We start from the raw sequence: 20,240 nt of genomic DNA on the forward strand, positions 1-20,240 counted from the left end.
TTTCGGGACGCTCTGGAGTAGACAAGTTTGACTTCCTTAAATATGACAGTTGACTGTTTCGTTCTGTATTTATTTATATACCGAAAGTTGCGTTTTGAGTGTTCCATGTATTGAAAGTGACACTTCCGTACTGCAAATCACTTTCGGGACGCTCTGGAGTAGACAAGTTTGACTTCCTTAAATATGACAGTTGACTGTTTCGTTCTGTATTTATTTATATACCGAAAGTTGCGTTTTGAGTGTTTCATGTATAGAAAGTGACACTTCCGTACTGCAAATCACTTTCGGGACGCTCTGGAGTAGACAAGTTTGACTACTTTAAATGTGACAGTTGACAGTTTCGTTCTGTATTTATTTACATACCGAAAGTTGCGTTTTGAGTGTTCCATGTATTGAAAGTGACACTTCCGTACTGCAAATCACTTTCGGGACGCTCTGGAGTAGACAAGTTTGACTTCCTTAAATATGACAGTTGACTGTTTCGTTCTGTATTTATTTATATACCGAAAGTTGCGTTTTGAGTGTTCCATGTATTGAAAGTGACACTTCCGTACTCCAAATCACTTTCGGGACGCTCTGGAGTAGACAAGTTTGACTTCCTTAAATATGACAGTTGACTGTTTCGTTCTGTATTTATTTATATACCGAAAGTTGCGTTTTGAGTGTTCCATGTATTGAAAGTGACACTTCCGTACTGCAAATCACTTTCGGGACGCTCTGGAGTAGACAAGTTTGACTTCCTTAAATATGACAGTTGACTGTTTCGTTCTGTATTTATTTATATACCGAAAGTTGCGTTTTGAGTGTTCCATGTATTGAAAGTGACAGTTCCGTACTGCAAAACACTTTCGGGACTCTAGCCACTTCAATGTTGACAGTTGACAGTTTCACTTCTATGATTTTGCATAACGTTAAATTTTTTATTTTCGGAAATTGTTTCATTCGAAGTTTTGTCTAAATTAATCAATAACAATGATGATGATGAAAAAGAAAATTAATAAATTAATATTGACATTGCAAATATCATTAAGTACATTATATTGTTCGATAAATAAAATTTTTATAATTCTTTATTATTTATTTTCTTTCCTCAGTGTAATTGAAAAAGTTTTAGATCTTATGCGTCGTCTAAAAGTCTTGGCATACAAATAACTATTGCTGTAGACATTAATCATTATTCTATTTTTTTTAATGTTAATTCCATTAAAATCTTTGAGCTAGTAATGTATTCTATATTCTCAAACCCCATTCCACGTAATTTATTTACGAAGGTTTCTAATGGAACTGGGAATGTACATCTGTGACAGTTTCATATAAATATAATATCGTTGATGAAAGTGTGATTTGATATCAGGGGGTTTTTGAAAAGGCTGATAATGATCTTCTAAGATGTATTAGCTATTCAAATATGAAAAATACGTTTATATACAGAAATATATTTTAGTCTGAAGTAAAAAGTATTTCTAAATGCATCAGGGAGTAAATGTAATGAGTTCTTCAACCGGATTATTCCAGAAATATTCTTGTCTACTTGATATTCATCAAAATTTTTGTAAGTTGATGTTAAATTCTATCAATAATAGTTATAAATTGTAATTTTAGTCAAATCTGAGAGAAAAAAACTTCATTTGACTCACAATCTTTGTATTGCTTGCAAACAAACGTTCAGAAATCTCTTTGAGGCTTTGATTGAACCATTGCATGAGTTTACTATATTTTCAACATTTCTTTTGGATCCTATTTTCTTCCATGACAGAAAATTTACCACGGATCTGGATGAATAATAATCTGACTAAATCCTGGATGTAGTAGGAGTTCAATACAACAAAGTTCTTTCATCTTAAATCACCGTATATGATTTAAAATTGTCTTGTAGTGCTTTTCGTTAACTAAACCTAAATATTTCTCCAATAAAATCTCATACATCCACTTTAAGTGTCCCTTATATACTTCAGAATTGATTGCTCGACTATCTGGAATAATTTTGAAGTAGATTGAACTTTCTTAGATTGTTTAGATCGCTTGGATAAATCCATTTTTCGGCGATCATCTTCGGCGAGGCAACGATCTGCTCAATTTCATATATCCTAGCTAATACTTTTTAATGGTAACTTTAGAAGGTACAAGGGAGGCCGATAATCGACAAATGCTGCTTCTAGGTTGATTTCCTACTATTGTATCCTCCATATCTCATACAGTTAAACGACCAGAACGCGAACGATGTTCAAGCACTGAGTTTTCTTCTTCAATTTCACTTATTTTTCTTGTTGTAGTACTGCTTCGCTAAAAACTTGTCTTAAGACATGTTTTAATAAAAAAACTTGTTAGACATTCTGTATTTTCAATCATACACCGTTAAAAGTTTTTTACCAAAAAGTTTTAACGTACAACAATTTAGTAAATTTACTAAACAATAATTCAGATCGAAGAAATGACAAAACATTTAAATTGAAATTTACCAAGCGGTACTGGAAAGTTTGATTACAAATTTTACTATATAATTTCGTAAAATTAAAGATTCATCATAAGAATACTCAATAAATTTACTTGCAGTGTTGTAACTTTATCACTCAATTAACTTAAGCTCATTTTGAAAAACAAAATTTATGTTTTCATTCACTTTACAACAAACTCTGTATTTCTGACAAGCTTTTATGATATAGTTGTGATTTATTCCGGGTTTTATTTTTACGTAAAATCACAGTCTTTTTCTCAATCAGAAACTTACCAAATTTATTTGAAAATAAGATGCTTAAGTATTTTAGATTCAATGATAATTTCAAACGGCGTAGCTAGTGCCATCTATCAAATGTTTTCACAAGAATTTTTTTGTTTTTTTTAATATAAAACGTAGTAAATCAAAATCTAACAATTTTTTTAATCTACAAACATTGTTATTGAAAAATAATAAACAGTTAAGTATAATTACTTTCCAAGTAAGATTTGTATTAAAAAATTACACCTAGTCTTAGTAAATTTTCTAAATTGTTTGAAAAAATTACTCAAATTTTATTATAATTTGAATTCACGTACACTGATTAGTAATTTTAGTCATCATATGTTTCGCAAATTAATGGTACGTTTACGAAAAATTTTTACAGTGTATCCTTCTCAATATTAATAACAATTGTTGATTCTTTAGTACACAATACTTTTTATCTTTCATATTTCATCAACGAGTTATGAAAATCTCAAAAATGTTTATATTAAAATTTATCATTGTACATATTCTTTTTTTAAAATTTTGGTGGACCAACAAAAATTTAACGCCAAAGCCGACCACCACATTTTCAAAAAATTTATATTTGAAACTTTTTCCTTACTGCACTTATTTATCGTGACTAATTCCTAAATTGAAACGAAACTAATTCTGAAGTGTATAATTTTTGAATTCCGAATTACTGGAGCGTTTTACTGTATAGTAATTATTCAGGATCCCGGAAATAATCATTCAGAATAACGCCGCGAAATGGCCCATGGAAATAAGTTATCTTGACAACTATAGAACAAAGATATACTGAGCGTTGATATATTCCTTACATAATTATAGAGATTAAAAGATAGAAAACTTTGGTAATTGACTTATAAATCAAAATGAGACGTAGCAAACTTTTAGGAACAATTTGGGAAAAGACAGTCGTCAATTTTCAGGCACACTTTATACATTTATACGTATGTACTAATAGATATAAAAAAAAAATTGAATATCACTTTCAAAATACATTTTTTGATAATTGAAAAGATCTTTCTACGTCCAATTTTAGAATACCGCATCAATCCCTTCATGATTGATGTTTCTGTCGAAGAAATTGGAATTTAAGTAAAGGTGGAAGTCATGAAATTTGTCTTTCATTGGATTCATTCTATGATTGATTTTTTGAGATTGCCTCGTTGTTTAACTTCAATAATATATAAACCATCACTAAGACAAATCATTTTTTGCTAAAAATCGATTTTATTCATCAATATTATCTTCTCCAAGAGCAAAACAAACATTCCAACGCTTCTCTAACTTCTCAAAGTTGCCTCTTCATTTAAGCAGCATTTTTTACCGGCGAGCATTTTCTTAAGATTACCAAAATAATCAGTAATCACTGTAGGCTATATCTGGACTTTACGGTGGATGAGGAAGCAATTCGGAGTGTAATTCGTTCAATTTAACCATCGTTACCATCGACTTGTGAATCGTTGATGAAACAGTGGTTTTTTCTACACCGTTTTTCTTTAATTTGTGCATCCAAACGATCCAATAACTTTTGGAGATAGTCGATGAAGAAAATTACATGCGCATCCCAAAATACTGGAGCCGTAGCCTTCCCAGCTGACTGTTGTGCATTCGGACCCTTCAAACGTGGTTGCAGTCAAACACTGTTCTGAATCCTCAACACGTTGTTGTTTTTGATCGACTGTGAGAAAACACGGCATCCACCCTGTATAATTGTAAATACACTGCCTTCTGATATCTTTACGGCCTCAGATATCTCAAGCATTATCAATTTACGATTAGATATAACCAATTCGTGGAGATTTTTTTGGTTTCCTGGAGTAACCACCTCAATTGGTCGACCAGAACGTTCACCGTCATCGGTGTCTGTAAAAAAAACGAAAGAACTTAACTTTCGAAAGCTGGTACTCCATAAACGACATTTGACAATGACAGTGCCATCTGTGTGTCAGTCACTTGACTTAATGAGTGATGGTATATCTTCATCACAAAATAACGTAAATTAACGAAATACATTATAATTTGAAAAAAGTTCATTTCTAGCAATCAAATTACAGTAAAAATTGAAGTAAATTGATTCCAATATAATATTTTTTAGCTAACTGTGTTTTGTAACCAATAGATCTGAGTCTGATCGCCAAACAAACTTTAAAAATGTCCTAGAAAGCACCCTCCACGCATTCATAATAGTGACAATTTTCTCATTAATAATTTTATTTTTTTTCCAAGAATTATTTTTCGCTTTTCAGTATAATGTAGTCGAATTGCAGCTGCATGATGATACTGCCGTTGCAAACAAGCATCGTTTTCTTGTTCTAACTGTTCAGCTCTATAATTTTCCATATAAAGCCTTCTTGTCTATATTTTCTTTTCTCATTCCTCCCTTGGGAGTTTGGAAAGTTTTTTGTTGCCAGTTGACTTTTTCCCCACGTTTCGTTGACTTCAATTTGATGTTTTCCATGAATTTCTACGCCAAATGGACAAATAAACGATCTGCCCCCCTAGGGGTCCGATGAAAAGTTGAAGTTAATTCTACAGGGTGATTCTGGTGTCCTGCGGTTGACACTAACGACATTATTATTATTATTATTATTATTATTATTATTATATTAATATTATGTTAAACGCATTATCCTTAAAATGCAGGCCCATGAATTTACCTACTTGTTCACAAAATTATTACTAGTTATCAAGGCTTTTTATTGGGACATCGGGTATTTCAATTAGATTTGCAATTAAAACAATTACAGCTTCATTCCAATCAAATTACAAATCAAACTCATTGATTGAAAGATTCTTTAATCTTTAAAATAAAAGATGAATATATTTTCTCATTTTTTGAGCTCAAAATCGATGTTTAAATATGAGAGATATTTAAAAAATAAAATTTGTCTAGCTTGGAGCAAAGTAGAATCAATAATGCACCTACATTATTTCACAGCATTTGAAGCTTTTTGCACTAGCAAGAATTCTTTAATTACAGTTTTCATCGATGAAAAATTGAATGGATTCCATATACAAGGTGTACCGAATTAGAACCAATACAATGTAGAGGCTATAGTGGAGATTTAGTAGGACCCAACATTTCGAAAAACTTAATTACTTCACAACTGTTTATTTTACAAAATTTTGTTAATTGGTTCATCCGCCTACTACACAGCATCACTCAATGTTCTTAATAATCTCGTAGAGTATACAAAATTTGGTACTTTCAAAAGAGCTGCAAAAGAATTATTTTTTCGAAATTTTGGGACCTACTTCGATGTCATATTTTGAGTTTACCTATACGCATCTGCTCCGTATCGGTTTTTATGCGATACATCCTGTATATAACGAAATTAATATTAAATTAAGTGAACAAAAGGTGCCGAAGTTTGAAATATAGTTCTTCAAATGCAATTCCACTGAAAAATACACGATACCTATTCCAAAATTGACTTTAGAAGAATTGATGTACGCTCGAACAACCATTTGGTATGACTTGGTATACATATACTTAAAAATACTGAGTTTTTCATTATTGAAATTTCATTTTCCCACAACATACATACAACAACTCGAAGCATATTAATTAGATCAAAACAAATATGCAACATAATTCTATATTTCTCAATTAGAATTTATTCGCGTATACTTGGACAAAGCTTAAATATTTGTTAAGTACTAAACTTAAATACTTCAAAGTAAGGATGTGGGAAAAAAATACGTACAGTTTTAGACAGGCAGTTTTCCGTAATTCGGGAATTGACAAATGTCCCAAGTATGAAAAATTCAAAAGAAAATCAACGACGCAACAAAATTTTATGAACAAAACCAAGATGTATCTTACGATTAATCAATTTGTAAGAATATAGATAGCCAGAAAAACAAATTACGACATCTGTCGGCGTCTTGAGACTTTGATTGAATGGAAGTCAGAAGTCAGAGCTTTAGTTGAAGCGACTCACAGAAAATTGGGAGTCAAAATCTTAAGGAAAAGAATGTATTCCAAAAATTAAGAAAATTGGCACCTAAATAAAGAAGTAGCAAATGGATCAGAAATCAAAACATAGAAATCTCAGTGGCAACTAGTTTTCGCCCGCTAAAGGTCTGAAAATCCTCTTGTGGTCCTTTTTCAGCATACATTTGTCCTTTTGGAAACCGCCAAATATATGAAATGTTAGATCTGGATCAGAAGCTCCCCAAGTTATTTTTCTCTCCTGTTGTGGAGCTATCCGTGGACACATGGGGGTACACCTGGTCCACTTTTGGTTAGGAAGGAAGGAAATGAAAAATTAGGGAAGCTAGCCGACTGGGTGTTCATTAATTAATGCGCGTAATCATAGTGTAGTAACCACACACCCTTGATTAACAAAAAAATTGTGTTTCATATTTGTTTTGATCCAATCCATCTGCGTTTAGACTCAAATCAAAAAAGATGTCATAGATAATCAATTTGGAGTACATACAATTGACTAGATATATTCATTTATGTACTTATTTCGAAGAAAACGTCTTTAGTAACACCAAATCTTTGATTTCAAATGATCATTTCGTGTTTAACGAAGTGATTATGGCTGCCATAACTTAGGGAATTATGACTTTAAAAAAAAATAACACTTTTCAGTGAACAAAGTTTATTCGATTCTCAAATAATCCTTTACTTTCTTTTTTCAACACGATGGTAGTGAGGAAAAAGAAATATTATGAAGAAGTTGAGGTAGTACGTTGATTTTAGGTCCTCCAGTGGTAGTAGGAGTCACGATGTACGTTTTGAGCATCAGTTCTCTGTCAGAAGTCAAAATGGTAGATACTCATACAACACATGTAAAGTATTTGTGAGATAAAACTCAATTTCGAGCACTTCATTCACGGTTATACAAAAAAGTTGGTTTGATGATAATTTCTGACAAAAAAAACCGATTTTATTTGTAAATATGATTGAACAAAACACTTTACATGGCTTTATGATAGGTAGTTGGTATCTATACTTATTAAAGAGTATGAAAATCTATAAAAAACGATTAATAAATTTATTAAAGTGACTATTTTCTGATGTAAAGTTCAACTAGTTCATAGTACACTAAATAGGGGTGTTTAGAACTATATTCAAATACTTCAAGTAAGTCTAGAAGCATGAATATCCATGTTGGATGAAACATATACAAATTTATCATAATTTAGTGTCCGAGTACTTTGAATTCGAGTCTTGAATCTTAATTATTAATCAGAATTGAAGATGAGTCACCAGCAAATATGATGATGAAAATTTTATTTTTGAAGAAAATTTAGTGAACACTAATTCGTAAATACTAAAAAAATGTTTCATAGAAACATGAAAATAACAAAAAATAATAATAGAATCATGGATTCAAGGAAGAAAAAAGATGTTACAGTATATAAAAGTCTGAAATTGTCAGCTAGATTTTATATCCAATTCAATTCTAGCCGGAGACTCTTCTACAGCGTATTCGATATCAATTAAAGTATATAAATAACTGGTACTCAGATAGGGTGGACAATTAATATTCAATTGGACAATAAAAAAAGTTCCAGCTACAAATAAAGATCACAACCAATACAAGCAATTATAAGAGTGGGACATTCGGGATGGCTGCAACTCCACTTATATACCTATATAGATAGAGGACGATTTAGCATACTTATCAAGGTTTTATTGAATATCTCGAATGGAAAAATCGAACGCTAGATTTACAGAGCGTTTACAAGTTTAAATTGCTATAATTACTATAGTTTACATATTTTAGCTTTTTCTATATTAATTAGACTTAAAAATGTTAGCTAGACTTTCCTATCATGTCACTTCTTCAATCAAATCATTTTTTCAACTAACCTATTCGGTCATTTCTCACTCAATCTCCAATTTTTGGATTCAAATTTAATCAAAATGTCTAGTGGAAAATGCAACGAATTTTCAATCGGTTTTGTTAGAAAAGAGAAATCCCATTGCAAACCAAAGAAAAAGTTTATACATCCCATTTGGTTCTCCAATGTTATGGAGAGACCCTAGCAGTCATGAAATCAAGTCAAATCTATTTCTAGTGATTTGGAAGATTCAATAAAAGAAACTAGTTTGAAGGATCCTATTAGTGATTTGCAATTATCAAAACTTGAAGTCAAAATCACTTTGGCAATAAACGGAAGCAAGATTCATAAGTATTTTCAAATATTGCAGAAAAAAATGACTGACAGATCCTTGAAATTATAACAGAAAGTCTCTTATCTGCCAATGATTGGCTGCTTGACAGCTATACAAGAAAATTGTGGAAGAAGTTTGTGGTTTATGTTTCTTATTAATTAAAAAACTGAATGTAAGTCTTTGAAACAGTTTCAGTATCAAATTAACATTAACAAATTGGATTATAACTTATGTTAAGTATCAAAAATGATGTTTTTTTCGCCCGGATATCAAATAACAAATGATCAAATCATTTAAATTCATTTAACTTACCTGTACAATATATAAAAATGTGATATTTTCTATTCATTTCAATTGCAGACGTCTGTTGGCTTGAAATTGATAATAATGTGGAATATACTGGACATCTTTTCTCAAAAATAATAGCTTGAAAATATATTCGATACAATAGAACATTTTCCAAGTTTCAAAATAGAGATTTCATGTAATGATTATTCCATCTCAAATAGTTGATAAAAAATTGTTCCATCCACTCCAAATTCGGTAAATTTCGTATTAAAATAAACGACAAACACTCGAAACTAATTACATTTGCAACATTTTAATTAAATTAAAAACAACTACGTACAAATCATTAGAATTGTGTCATGAAGATTTTACTAAACAAACTGATGGAAAAAAATTTATTCAGTAAATCTAAATCGGAGTGCGAAAAAGGTAAACCATCAATTTATAAAATTTATATGAACAAACCGCTTTCTACTTTAATAGAGAAATAAAAATTTGTGAATCATAAGGCCATTACTGCCAAAATGTTTCACTCGTAAACCATCATTTGTTGTCTTTACCTAGATCGTAACGGAGCAAGATGGTTGTGGTCCTCAAAAAAATTAATTACGATGATGAATTAAGTCAGTTAGAATCCATTAAATAACCAGTCAAGGCTCTAGCTCAAATGAATAAATATCGAAACCAACTTTTCTGTATATGAAAGCAACAGTTGAGTTCCTGTTAGTTAACGCACAGAGGCGGACTCGCGCGCTTGGTGGTCTGGGGCATCGTTAAACAATTAAAAAGAAATAGCCTTATCAATGTTACAAATACGCCTGTATTTAGTTTACGTTGAATTTCTTATAGGTCAACATAAAAATAGTTTGTTATATATATATAAATATTTATTTTATCATCAAATATTAAATTACCAATTTAAACAAGAGATTGTAATCAATATATACATATTTAAGTGAAATACTAAAAAAATTTTGTACTCAGGGGGATATATTGTTAAGATACACACACCTGTTATTCGTCAATCTTCCCTTAAACTACCCCAACTCATTATTTTTTTATAAATAGTGTATGGCATCAGAGATTGTTGATACTGAGGGCTGAAAAGGGATACATTAGTAAAAATAAACAGTGAAAGGACGACTCTAAGCCCGCAATATTAAATAACGGAGCCCCCGGGCACACAAACGGATCCCGTATGCATAGCTTGGCTAGAAGAAGCTTCTTCAGAGGATACCCCAATTTAAATAAATTTTTCTCGCTTTGGGAACATAACAGCATTTTCTAAATTATTCTCAACCAGCAAACCTTACATATAATGCCTGAAACTAGGCTGGAATACAAAAAAGTCCTCCAAGAATTGGTGGATGTTGGCTGCAGCAAAGGGTGAGTCATGCGATCGATTTCAATCAACAAATCCAGTAATGGTCTTGAAAAATAATGACTTCCTGCTTTTCTCACCAAACAACTTCTCCATCTACACGCTATAGACGTCACGACAATCTGGAATACCGCTGGTACGTCAGGAAGAAAATAATGCAGACCCGTGTCATCTTTAATCATTGGTATGCGTTAAATCAGACACTTGGAGAATACTTACTGATTCCCTTGTGAGGATAAAAGATTTGTGATTAGTTTTTCGAAGGACACTGGCCTTTGGTATGTGCGTAATGGTTCTCAGCACAGCTATGAAATGTTTGTATCAATAAAATGTATCACTAGTTTTATCTTTTCCATAAAATCTAACGTTACTTTCAAACATCTGTCTTACTATCTAAATATTTATTATATTGAACATAAATAACAGACTATTTTTATACAAAACTATCGGACAATCACTTGAATCTGATGAAATATTTTATCTATGTATGTATCTTCAGGGCCTCGCGAAACCATCACCAGACTAAGAGCAAGAACACAATCATAATAAATCATTCACCGTGATCTATATTCTGGAATGCATTCAGCAGAGAAACTCTTTCTGATCTAGAATTACATTTATTGTTGGTCTCTTTAGTTTGCTTTTATTTTTCCGTTCAGTTTTGGCTTCTCTATTTTTTCTTCTTATATTTATACAGGTCGTTATCTGAAAATTTCAATTTCTCATAATCTTCTATTTTCATCATTGTAGTTCCTTTTAGTTTTTGCTGCAATCTTTTCCTCTTCACTAATTCTCAGCCTTCTTTTTTCTGCGAAATAATATTTCGTTCGACAGATATTATCATTCCCATACAGGAAAATAACGTTATGCTAATTTGTTGTTAACTTGCAAATTATTTTATAAAAGAATTAGTTGATTGTTCGATAGAATAAACAAAAGTCCGTATCTATATTTATAGGTTTTGTTTAGGAAGTTTTGGAATTAATTTTGGGGTTTTTTCCTAATATTTGATTGAATTATTGGTGTTATTTTTGCAGCAATTCCATACAACTAGTCTGAACTGATTTATACTATCTATGATTACTAGATCCTTAAAATAATTTGTCTATCATGGAAAAGAAGGTGTTAAAACTATAAGGTGCTTTCATAATAAGCTAAAAATTCGGACGTGTAGCTTTAATAACCATTTTTATACAATATTTTCCGTGCTATAATTTCTTGAATATATGTTCCAAGTTTCAGATTCATTTTGAACAATGCTTCTAATAAAAATGTTAATGCTAGATTGCATTCCGTCTAAAAAACATTTTAATATTATTTTCATAAGAAGAAACACAAATTTATTTATTAGGACTCCTCCAACTAATCAATCTGTCTGCAATACAGCATCAAGATAAGTCACGTATGATCCTGAACGCACGCCACGCCACCCCACGCCTTGCGATGTGGTTTCCACAGGAAAAGAAAAAGAAGATTTTGAGCCCATAAAATCAACAAAAACGATAAAATTTCCATAGACTGACATACAAGAGAGGAGAATCCATACGTTTTAACACGCGTCGGTTATATCTGAGAATTTTTAATCGTCTCACGTGGGATGACGTAGCGTGGCGTGGCGTATAATGGGCTGAGCATGTACGCAGACAGAATTAAATTGAGTAGAAAAACATATTGACACATATTCCAAACGTGGCGTGGCGTTGAGTGTTGCTAGTGGATTTCGGTCTTTTTTCCCTATTTTTTATCGGGATCATCTTCTAGGGGTTCATTAGGTGACCGTTTCATAGTCATGTAAACTTCACGAAATCGTCAAACAGCTGTTCAAACTCGAAATTGTTTTGAACGTAACGTCAGTATAAGTAGAAAGACACTTAGAAGACGGTTGCATAAAGTTAATTTAAAAAAAGTTCTAACGAAGGTCCCAAGTTCATCTTGTATCAACATTAGCATCAGCTAGGAAGCACAGAGATTGAAAAAATCAGTGAAATCATGTTTTTTTTTCAAAGGTAACAGCCGTTTTTCAGTAAATTTCGTGAAGGAGAGGTGAAAATATTGAAATATCGAGAGGAACGTTACTACCAAGCAAATTGCAGTACTTGTAGTCAGTACTAACTCCACAGAAAAGTTTAGCAAAAAATGCCAGCCTCTAATTATGTTGAATGACTTAAATTAGCGTTGGTGGAAAAGTGGGACACTTTATCTCAAGAATTTATCGACAAGGTTCACTCAGAGTCTGTAATTGTTGAATATTTAAATGTTTCAGTCATCGATGTAACCAACTTTTATTATTTCGGTGCACAAAAATGTCGACAAATAATACTTTCGGACATCACTGTCCAATTTGCCCAATCGGGTTGAGGTCCAGCGACATTGATGGCCAAATAATCACTTTCAGTACATTCTTCCTTTCAAATACGCTTTTACATCTTCAAGTAATTATTAGGATCGTTGTCTTACTAGAAGTTGAATTTTCAGCCGCTCAGGCACTAGACAAAACTACATTTTTCTTTAATATTTTTAATCGATTTCTTGCTCCAAAACCCTTTCAATTTTCACTAGGTCACCAGTCGCAGTCCAAAACATTCCTAAACTATCACCGAGCCTCAGCCATGATTTAAAATCGGGATAATCCATGAATTATGATCCGTTTTTCTTTTGACCTGCACACAAACACTCTTTTCTTAGATCGAGAACCTCAAACTTTGACTCATCACGTTTCTTCAATGCCACAAATTCATTGATCTAAGCTGCTAAATTTGAACCCGTGAGCGTTTTGAACGTTTTCTATCGCCAAAGCTCTCGATGGATGCAAATTTTTTCACCCATTCCAAAACTTTAGAACAATTTTTATACAAGCATCACAAGAAAATGTCTTGTTCAAAAATGTATAAATCACAGAGCGCCTTCTTGTGTCTCGTAGGGCTAACTGGGACTAAACTACAATCATAAACAGCAGGTACTTATGCTTGTATTAAGAAAACAAATAATGGACAACATAAAAGAAAAATTTGTTAAAATTGTATTATTTTGAAATTGAATGAATGGATTATGGGGTGGGCAAAAACTACCTACCATATTAATCATCAGTACTTTGGGATTATATTCCTTAATAAAGACACCCTGTTAATAATTATTATATGCTAAAAATCGCGGTTGGAAATGTTGATCGATTGGTCAGAGCATTTCAAATTATAGATATCAAAAGTATGTTAATTAATATTTCTTTAAAGACCGAAATTAGAAAAAAATATCAAAAAATTACTATAAGAAAAATTGTTTATCAAAATAGATCTGAAATTGAGAGCATATATACAAAAAATTAAAATGTATATTTATTACGTAACACCTTGGAATATTACCTAGTAAAAATAGCACCAACAAGTAGATTAGTTCCATATTTATCCATCAAACAGTGAAAATGGATCTACGAGGGCATTAAAATCGGATTGGCCTATTTATAATTTCGGTTACAGGCCCACCCGTGGATGTGGGAGTCACTATGTACGTGCTCAGCATTAGCTCGCTGTCCGAGGTCCAGATGGTTAGAGTCTCAATATTTTATTGTTATACGGTTGTTTTATAATATTTAAATGGTTTTTTTTTTTGAAGTAGACTAGACCCGTCCCCGTGCGGACTGCAATTCTGGATCAGCCGTTTGTTTTTCGTCATATTTAATGATCACATTATAGATTCACTCGCGGATTTGATTCCGAATCGGTTTAGAGACCGATCGCATGCGTACTTCTCGTCGATCTCCCCTCCGCGAACTATAATTTTGAAAATGCGCATGCGATTAGTACCTAAACTAATTCGAAATCAGTCCCCCGAATAAATCTTATATAAGATAAATTTGGACCCGATAAACTTGCCATTTTATCGACAAAGTATAGGTCATTTCATGGTCGGTAAATTTCATTGCGGAATCAACCTTTCACGGTTGATATTCCTTGACAAAACATCAAGATAGTGACCTTATTTCAAGCTTTCGTATATCGTATATTCGGATCATTTCTATAAGCATATTTTATATTTTCAAAATAATACTAAAAACTGGTCGTTATTATGTAATCGACAATCTGATAATATAACGTTTCTTCTACGAATAAAATCCTGCATATCAAACGTACATATACTTTTTACCATGTTTGAAACATCCTGTATATCAGGGGCATTGAAGGAACTCAGTACATCGATCGAGAATAAACTTCGAGATAATTCTATTCACACCATTTTGTTTTCCTTAAAACATGAAATCTATTGTTATTGAGACACCCTATAAAGATCCTCAATTATTTTTGTATCGCTGCAGATATACAGGGCGTCAAAAATATAATTTGGGGTTTGAAAACTATTGACAACATTGTAATGAAATTTCATACAAATATATTTTGAAAGCTGGCACAATATATGAATTGGTTTTTATATTTGTATCTTAAGTTTCATTACAATTTTTCTTGGAGTTTCGGCAAAACAGTAAAAATCGTTTTTAAAGATTTTTTCATCGGTGCCCTTTATCTTAAACCTAACGCAACCTTCTTACATTTTTAATATCAGATTGTTGATCACACCAAAAGCTACTTTGTAGTATTCTTTAGCTTACAAACAATTTGTTGAGATGCTTCACAATAAGATTGAGGTGCTATTAGTATCAGGAAGATTTGGGGCAAAATCATGAATTGCAGTCCCGGCCGCGAGCGAGCACGTATCGAAATCAGGTTTGTTTCGAACCAAACGAAAAACTCTTTCAGGTCTAAAACCTTAATAAATGAATTTATTTATATAATTGACGGTATCGAAACAAACCTATCGTTCGCAGCCCGGCGGCAGGCCAAGGGCACGTGTTTGATTTGGTTTTCATTTGTTTGGGCGCGCGCAACTCAGGAAAAGTTTACTTGCCCTTACAGGCCCACCTGTGGATGTCGGAGTCACCATGTATGTGCTGAGTATAAGCTCCGTCTCGGAAGTTTTGATGGTATTTACATCTTCAATTCTCTATATTACTTGAATTTTTTCAGCCGTTGGACGTTTCCCAGAGCTTCTAATCAAGCAAACAGACCATGAAAACACGTATTCTCATTACATTAAGACGGCAATTAATCCTGGGTTCCAGTGAACAACCATTTCGTAGGTTATGATTTGAACATAACCCAAGAATGATGACTACGAGGATGGTCACAGAAGTACCTAATAAGAATCGTCAAGCTTCTTGGAATACCAATTACATCATTCGAGGGGGCTAAATTTTGCGAAAAGGGTGCATGAGATGGAAATTCAAACTTAAATTCATTAATTTTAGCCATCGCAATAACGGATATGTGATCTGGCGTATTGTCTTGATGAAAAAACACTTTATTCTTATCCAAATGCGGCCGTTTTTGCTTGATTTCATCGTTCAAACGTTTTATCCCACGCGCATCCCAAAAAACCGACACCATGACCTTGAGTGCAGATGGAACGGTCTTTGTCTTCTTTAGAGGCGGTTCATCGTTTTCAGTCGATTATTTTGATTGTTCTTTTATTTCATGTGTGTAGTGATGGACCCAGGTTCCATTCATGGTTATGAAAAGGTGATAAATTCGATTTTATTCCTGTGAAACATTGCCAAACACTTGATGAAAACATCTTCACTATTCTTTTATTGTTCCATTGTGAACAAACGCTGCAAAGCTACAATGTTTGCTAGCTCTAGCACTTTCATTATCGCTTTATGGATTTTCTTCAATATTCCTGGAGTCGTTACTTCATTTGGTCGATCACTGCGATGCTGGTCCCCGGAGGTCGTACGGAACTCTGCTACGCAATATTTTACTGTTGATAACAAAGAAGCAGTCTCATCCAGAGTAAGATCTAGTTCAACTTTTACACTGATTGTACTCACTGAAAACGTTCACTATTGATGAGATGACTGCCAAACAAACACTAATATGCTGTATAGATTGTGTACTTTTCAAGCAACTACCGCCATCTCTAGGTCAGGCCAGGTACTTCTTGGACCATCATCGTTATTGAATTACATGTTACAAGTAAAAGAAAATTATATATGGGTGATTCCGTTCTAACTGTGATTTTTTGTATTCAAAATTTCAAGATTTTAAAATTTAACTTTTCTAACTTTTTTATGCATATTATTCATCTATTTTACTGTAAAAATAAAACTCTAAGAGGAATTTACTACAACTTCAAAGTATCACGAGCAAGACACAAATGTCGGATTTTGAGTTCCACGGTACTGACTCATTTATCCACGGTACTGACATGGTAACTTAAGATATTAAACAACAAGTGCATCAATTTTCCTCAGTTTGATCATAAACATTAGAATTTATAAGGTAATTAGTTTAAATCATTTGTTACGACAAAAAAAATTAATAATTTATCGGTAAATTCTAGGAATGGACATGACACGGTACTGACATTCAAGTGATGTAGTATAAGTTTTCTTTAAGTGGCAAGTTATATTGTATAAAAATAATGTTTAAATATCTTAAGAATTATTCAATTAACACAAAATTTTTATTAATTGATTATTAATTAATGACTAGTACAAAAAAACAATACAGGACATTGAATATCACAGTTATAATGGAATCACCCATATTCCGATGTATAGTCTACTAAAATATGTCAATAACCTTGATTATTATTAGCTTCTTGTGAATGGAGTTAGAAGCAACTATTTAGCAAGGTTTTATCGGTGAGAAAAAACACTGAAAATTGTAAGGATTTAAACCTTTCGTACAGCTTTGTAAATCTCAGTTGTAGCATAAGTATCGAAGCCACAAGTTTCTTGTAATTCGAAAATTAAGAGATTTGAAAGTTATTGAAGAAAACAAATTCATATCATTGCAAATCACTGCTGGCAGGCAATTACCAAGAATGCGAGAAAAGACATTCATCGAGAAAATTCTTAAAAAATAAACTTATTATTTGTGAAATGGATAGATTATAATCTAAACAATATTAAAATAAATATACAGTTATAATACAATTTTTTAATTAGTTTTGGTTGCAATAAAAGCATCGTAGATTGATACCACATGAAGTTTTTTTTGGTTAATATGAATTAAAAATGATTTAAGTCAGTGAAAAATGTGGTTACAATCATTTGCTTGATTAGAGAATCATTCTTCTTCTTCTGGGAAATGGACTACTACAATTGGTGTAATTTGATCGCATCACTTTGTAAAATGTGTGTTGCAACCCACATTGACGGTCTTGTGTGTATTCTAAATTTTGATCAAAAAGGTCCATGAGGATACAAATCAGTTATTATCTTGTTCTGTATAACCTGAAGAAACTTTTAAATACATCATATAATGTTATTAATAATTGAGAGAGTTCATATTCACACTAATTTTTGAGATCCCACCGATCAATTATAATCATTAATAAATATTATTATCAATACATTTTCTATATTTATGGCTTCGGAAACTATTTGTACAAAAGGGATGATTATACTGAATTTATAGCCGAAATTCAACTGGTAGTATCATTTTTTCATGATGTTTATAAATGGAATTTTCTATCATATATCTAATAATTTTAGTGTGAAAGTTTATAATGTCACATCTCAAAACTTTATCATATTTTTTCAAATCAAATATCAGGTGGAATATTTTCTCAAGATTTATCCTTTGCGTAAGGACAGAAAACAAACCTCATTGAGGTTTAACTGCAATTACTTGCGTCAGAAAACTGGCGAGCGAGTGACTTGAGAAGAAAGGATTTTTTGGGACAGTCACACAGACAATTCCACTGAAAATTCGAATATCAATTCGCTGTTCTCGACGATATTGAAAAATATTGTTTAAAATAGGTGGTTTTGATCATTAGAATACTTTTTGACGATAAAATTTCTCGATATCTCGCTTCGTTTTCGAGATATCGATATTAGAAATCATAAAGTTACTTCGAGATTCGTTTTCTAGAAAAGATGTAGTTTAATACTCCGCCTAGAATAACGATTTTGTCTTTTAATATAACAAACAAAAGGTTTTTTATTCAATTTTCATCTTTTCTAGAAAAGTCTGTTGTACAGTAAACAAAAAAAATTCTAGCAATAATTTGAGGATTCCATTTATAATTAAATGAAGAAATATGATGTTTCGAGCTTAACAAGCAGGAAGTACGCTCCGAGTGCTTTCTTTAGGTTAGGTTTTTTCGACTCTAAGTATAAATATCTCGAAATCTAAACAAGAAAAATTTTATTCTTGATTTTCGACTTATTTTGGGTCCATTTACAAAATGATATAGCCAAATCGTGGCAACACGGAAATCGTACTGATTCCATGAGCTGAATCGTTACCCCATTCTGGTAAAAAGGAACAACGAAGATCCAGCCTGCTATTTTTACAAATAAAACAGTCATTGCAGCTCGGAATTTGATCCTGTTTGCACATAAAACAACACCATTCACTTATTGGGTGTTTTAAGCAATATGTGCTGGTGTGGTCACGTGGTAGACTCAGCCAAACCGCTTCACAAAAACTTGGAGCCACTCTTTAAGCCGAAAAGCTATATACTCCGCTTCTAAAATCTACAAGGCCCAGATTCGTGCATCTTCAGAATGTTGTTCGTAAATTTGGAGTTCGACTCCCTGAAGATGCTCGATTCAATACAGAAGAGAGTATATAGGCGATCCAGAGTTAACCAGTGCAGTTTTTGCAAGACTTATTCGACAGGCAGACGTGGTTCATGAGTACCTACCTGCAGACACGCAGATCTTCAATTTATAGGGACTCATTTCTTTGGAGAAGTGCACGCCGCCTATGGAATCAGCTACAAAGACAAGTACTACAACCTACAGAAGTTCAAAATCTGTGTCTTGATTTTAAATACGTCTTTGTTGCTTCAAGAGATGTTTTGGTAACATGCTCATGCCTTGAAATTACTCGCTCTTCATTATTTTTTATAACCCTCATTTTGTCCTTGATATATTTTCTAATAAATTCATATTTAAATTCACATTGAAATTTTTGTTTCTCTTATTCGTGATTTTTCCAATAACACACAGAAACTTTTTTTAAACGGAATGGAAATTTGGTTGTATTGAAGAGAAATATTCTTCCTTGCTTCTGACATCTCTGTATCTCAAAAATTAGTGACAGAATCACTTTAAATGAATTTCATTCAAATATTAATATCGTTAGATTTTTATCTATGATATTTTATACATAGAATACAGGTAAGAATCCACATTGCTGTCGTCGGTATTTTTGTTTTGACTATTATTTCGTAAAATTAAATTTTGAAGATGGAACCAATACAATAAATCTTCTAGCTTCCTATATTATAGCTTTTGGAAGCGAATTTGCTAAAAAATGCATGCACTGTATATAGCACTGTGTTGAATATGTATAAAATATCTAATATTAAAAAAATAATACAGTTTTCACTCAAAAATACTCAAGATTATTCATCATGACGAAAGAAATTCTATTAAGAAATTTTCATTATAAAAAAAGAATAAATAATCGATGAAGTATCATTTGTATGTCTTTGTGTAGCATTTGGAGACAATTCAATCAATGTCAATGTGTCTTTGCAATCAATGTTGTCACAACCATAAGTTCATTGAAATCCATTTTGAATCTGCCACATTATGAGTATATAGTGGTAAAGTTCGTCCTTTGAATTATCAGCTTGTTGATCATTGTTGCCTTAACTTTAATCAGTTTAACCACCCAAAATTTGTCACTTTTGTA

At 32.2% G+C, this 20,240-nt stretch overlaps 1 protein-coding gene across 6 annotated transcripts in view; it reads left to right on the forward strand.

Annotated features, from left to right (window-relative positions):
* Positions 1-20,240, forward strand: part of LOC130899662 (gamma-aminobutyric acid receptor subunit beta) — a 90,296-nt gene that overhangs the window by 20,604 nt on the left and 49,452 nt on the right. For 3 of the 6 annotated variants that reach the window (XM_057809777.1, XM_057809776.1, XM_057809773.1), the window contains exon 3: positions 15,438-15,505. In XM_057809777.1, the coding sequence (XP_057665760.1) occupies positions 15,438-15,505 (68 nt within the window). Of the gene's footprint in view, positions 1-14,006; positions 14,075-15,437; positions 15,506-20,240 lie in introns of those variants that run through there. The other 3 variants (XM_057809775.1, XM_057809774.1, XM_057809778.1) reach the window with 2 other exon arrangements.

Source organism: Diorhabda carinulata, chromosome 11, assembly GCF_026250575.1.
Source record: "Diorhabda carinulata isolate Delta chromosome 11, icDioCari1.1, whole genome shotgun sequence".
Lineage (NCBI taxonomy): Eukaryota > Metazoa > Arthropoda > Insecta > Coleoptera > Chrysomelidae > Diorhabda > Diorhabda carinulata.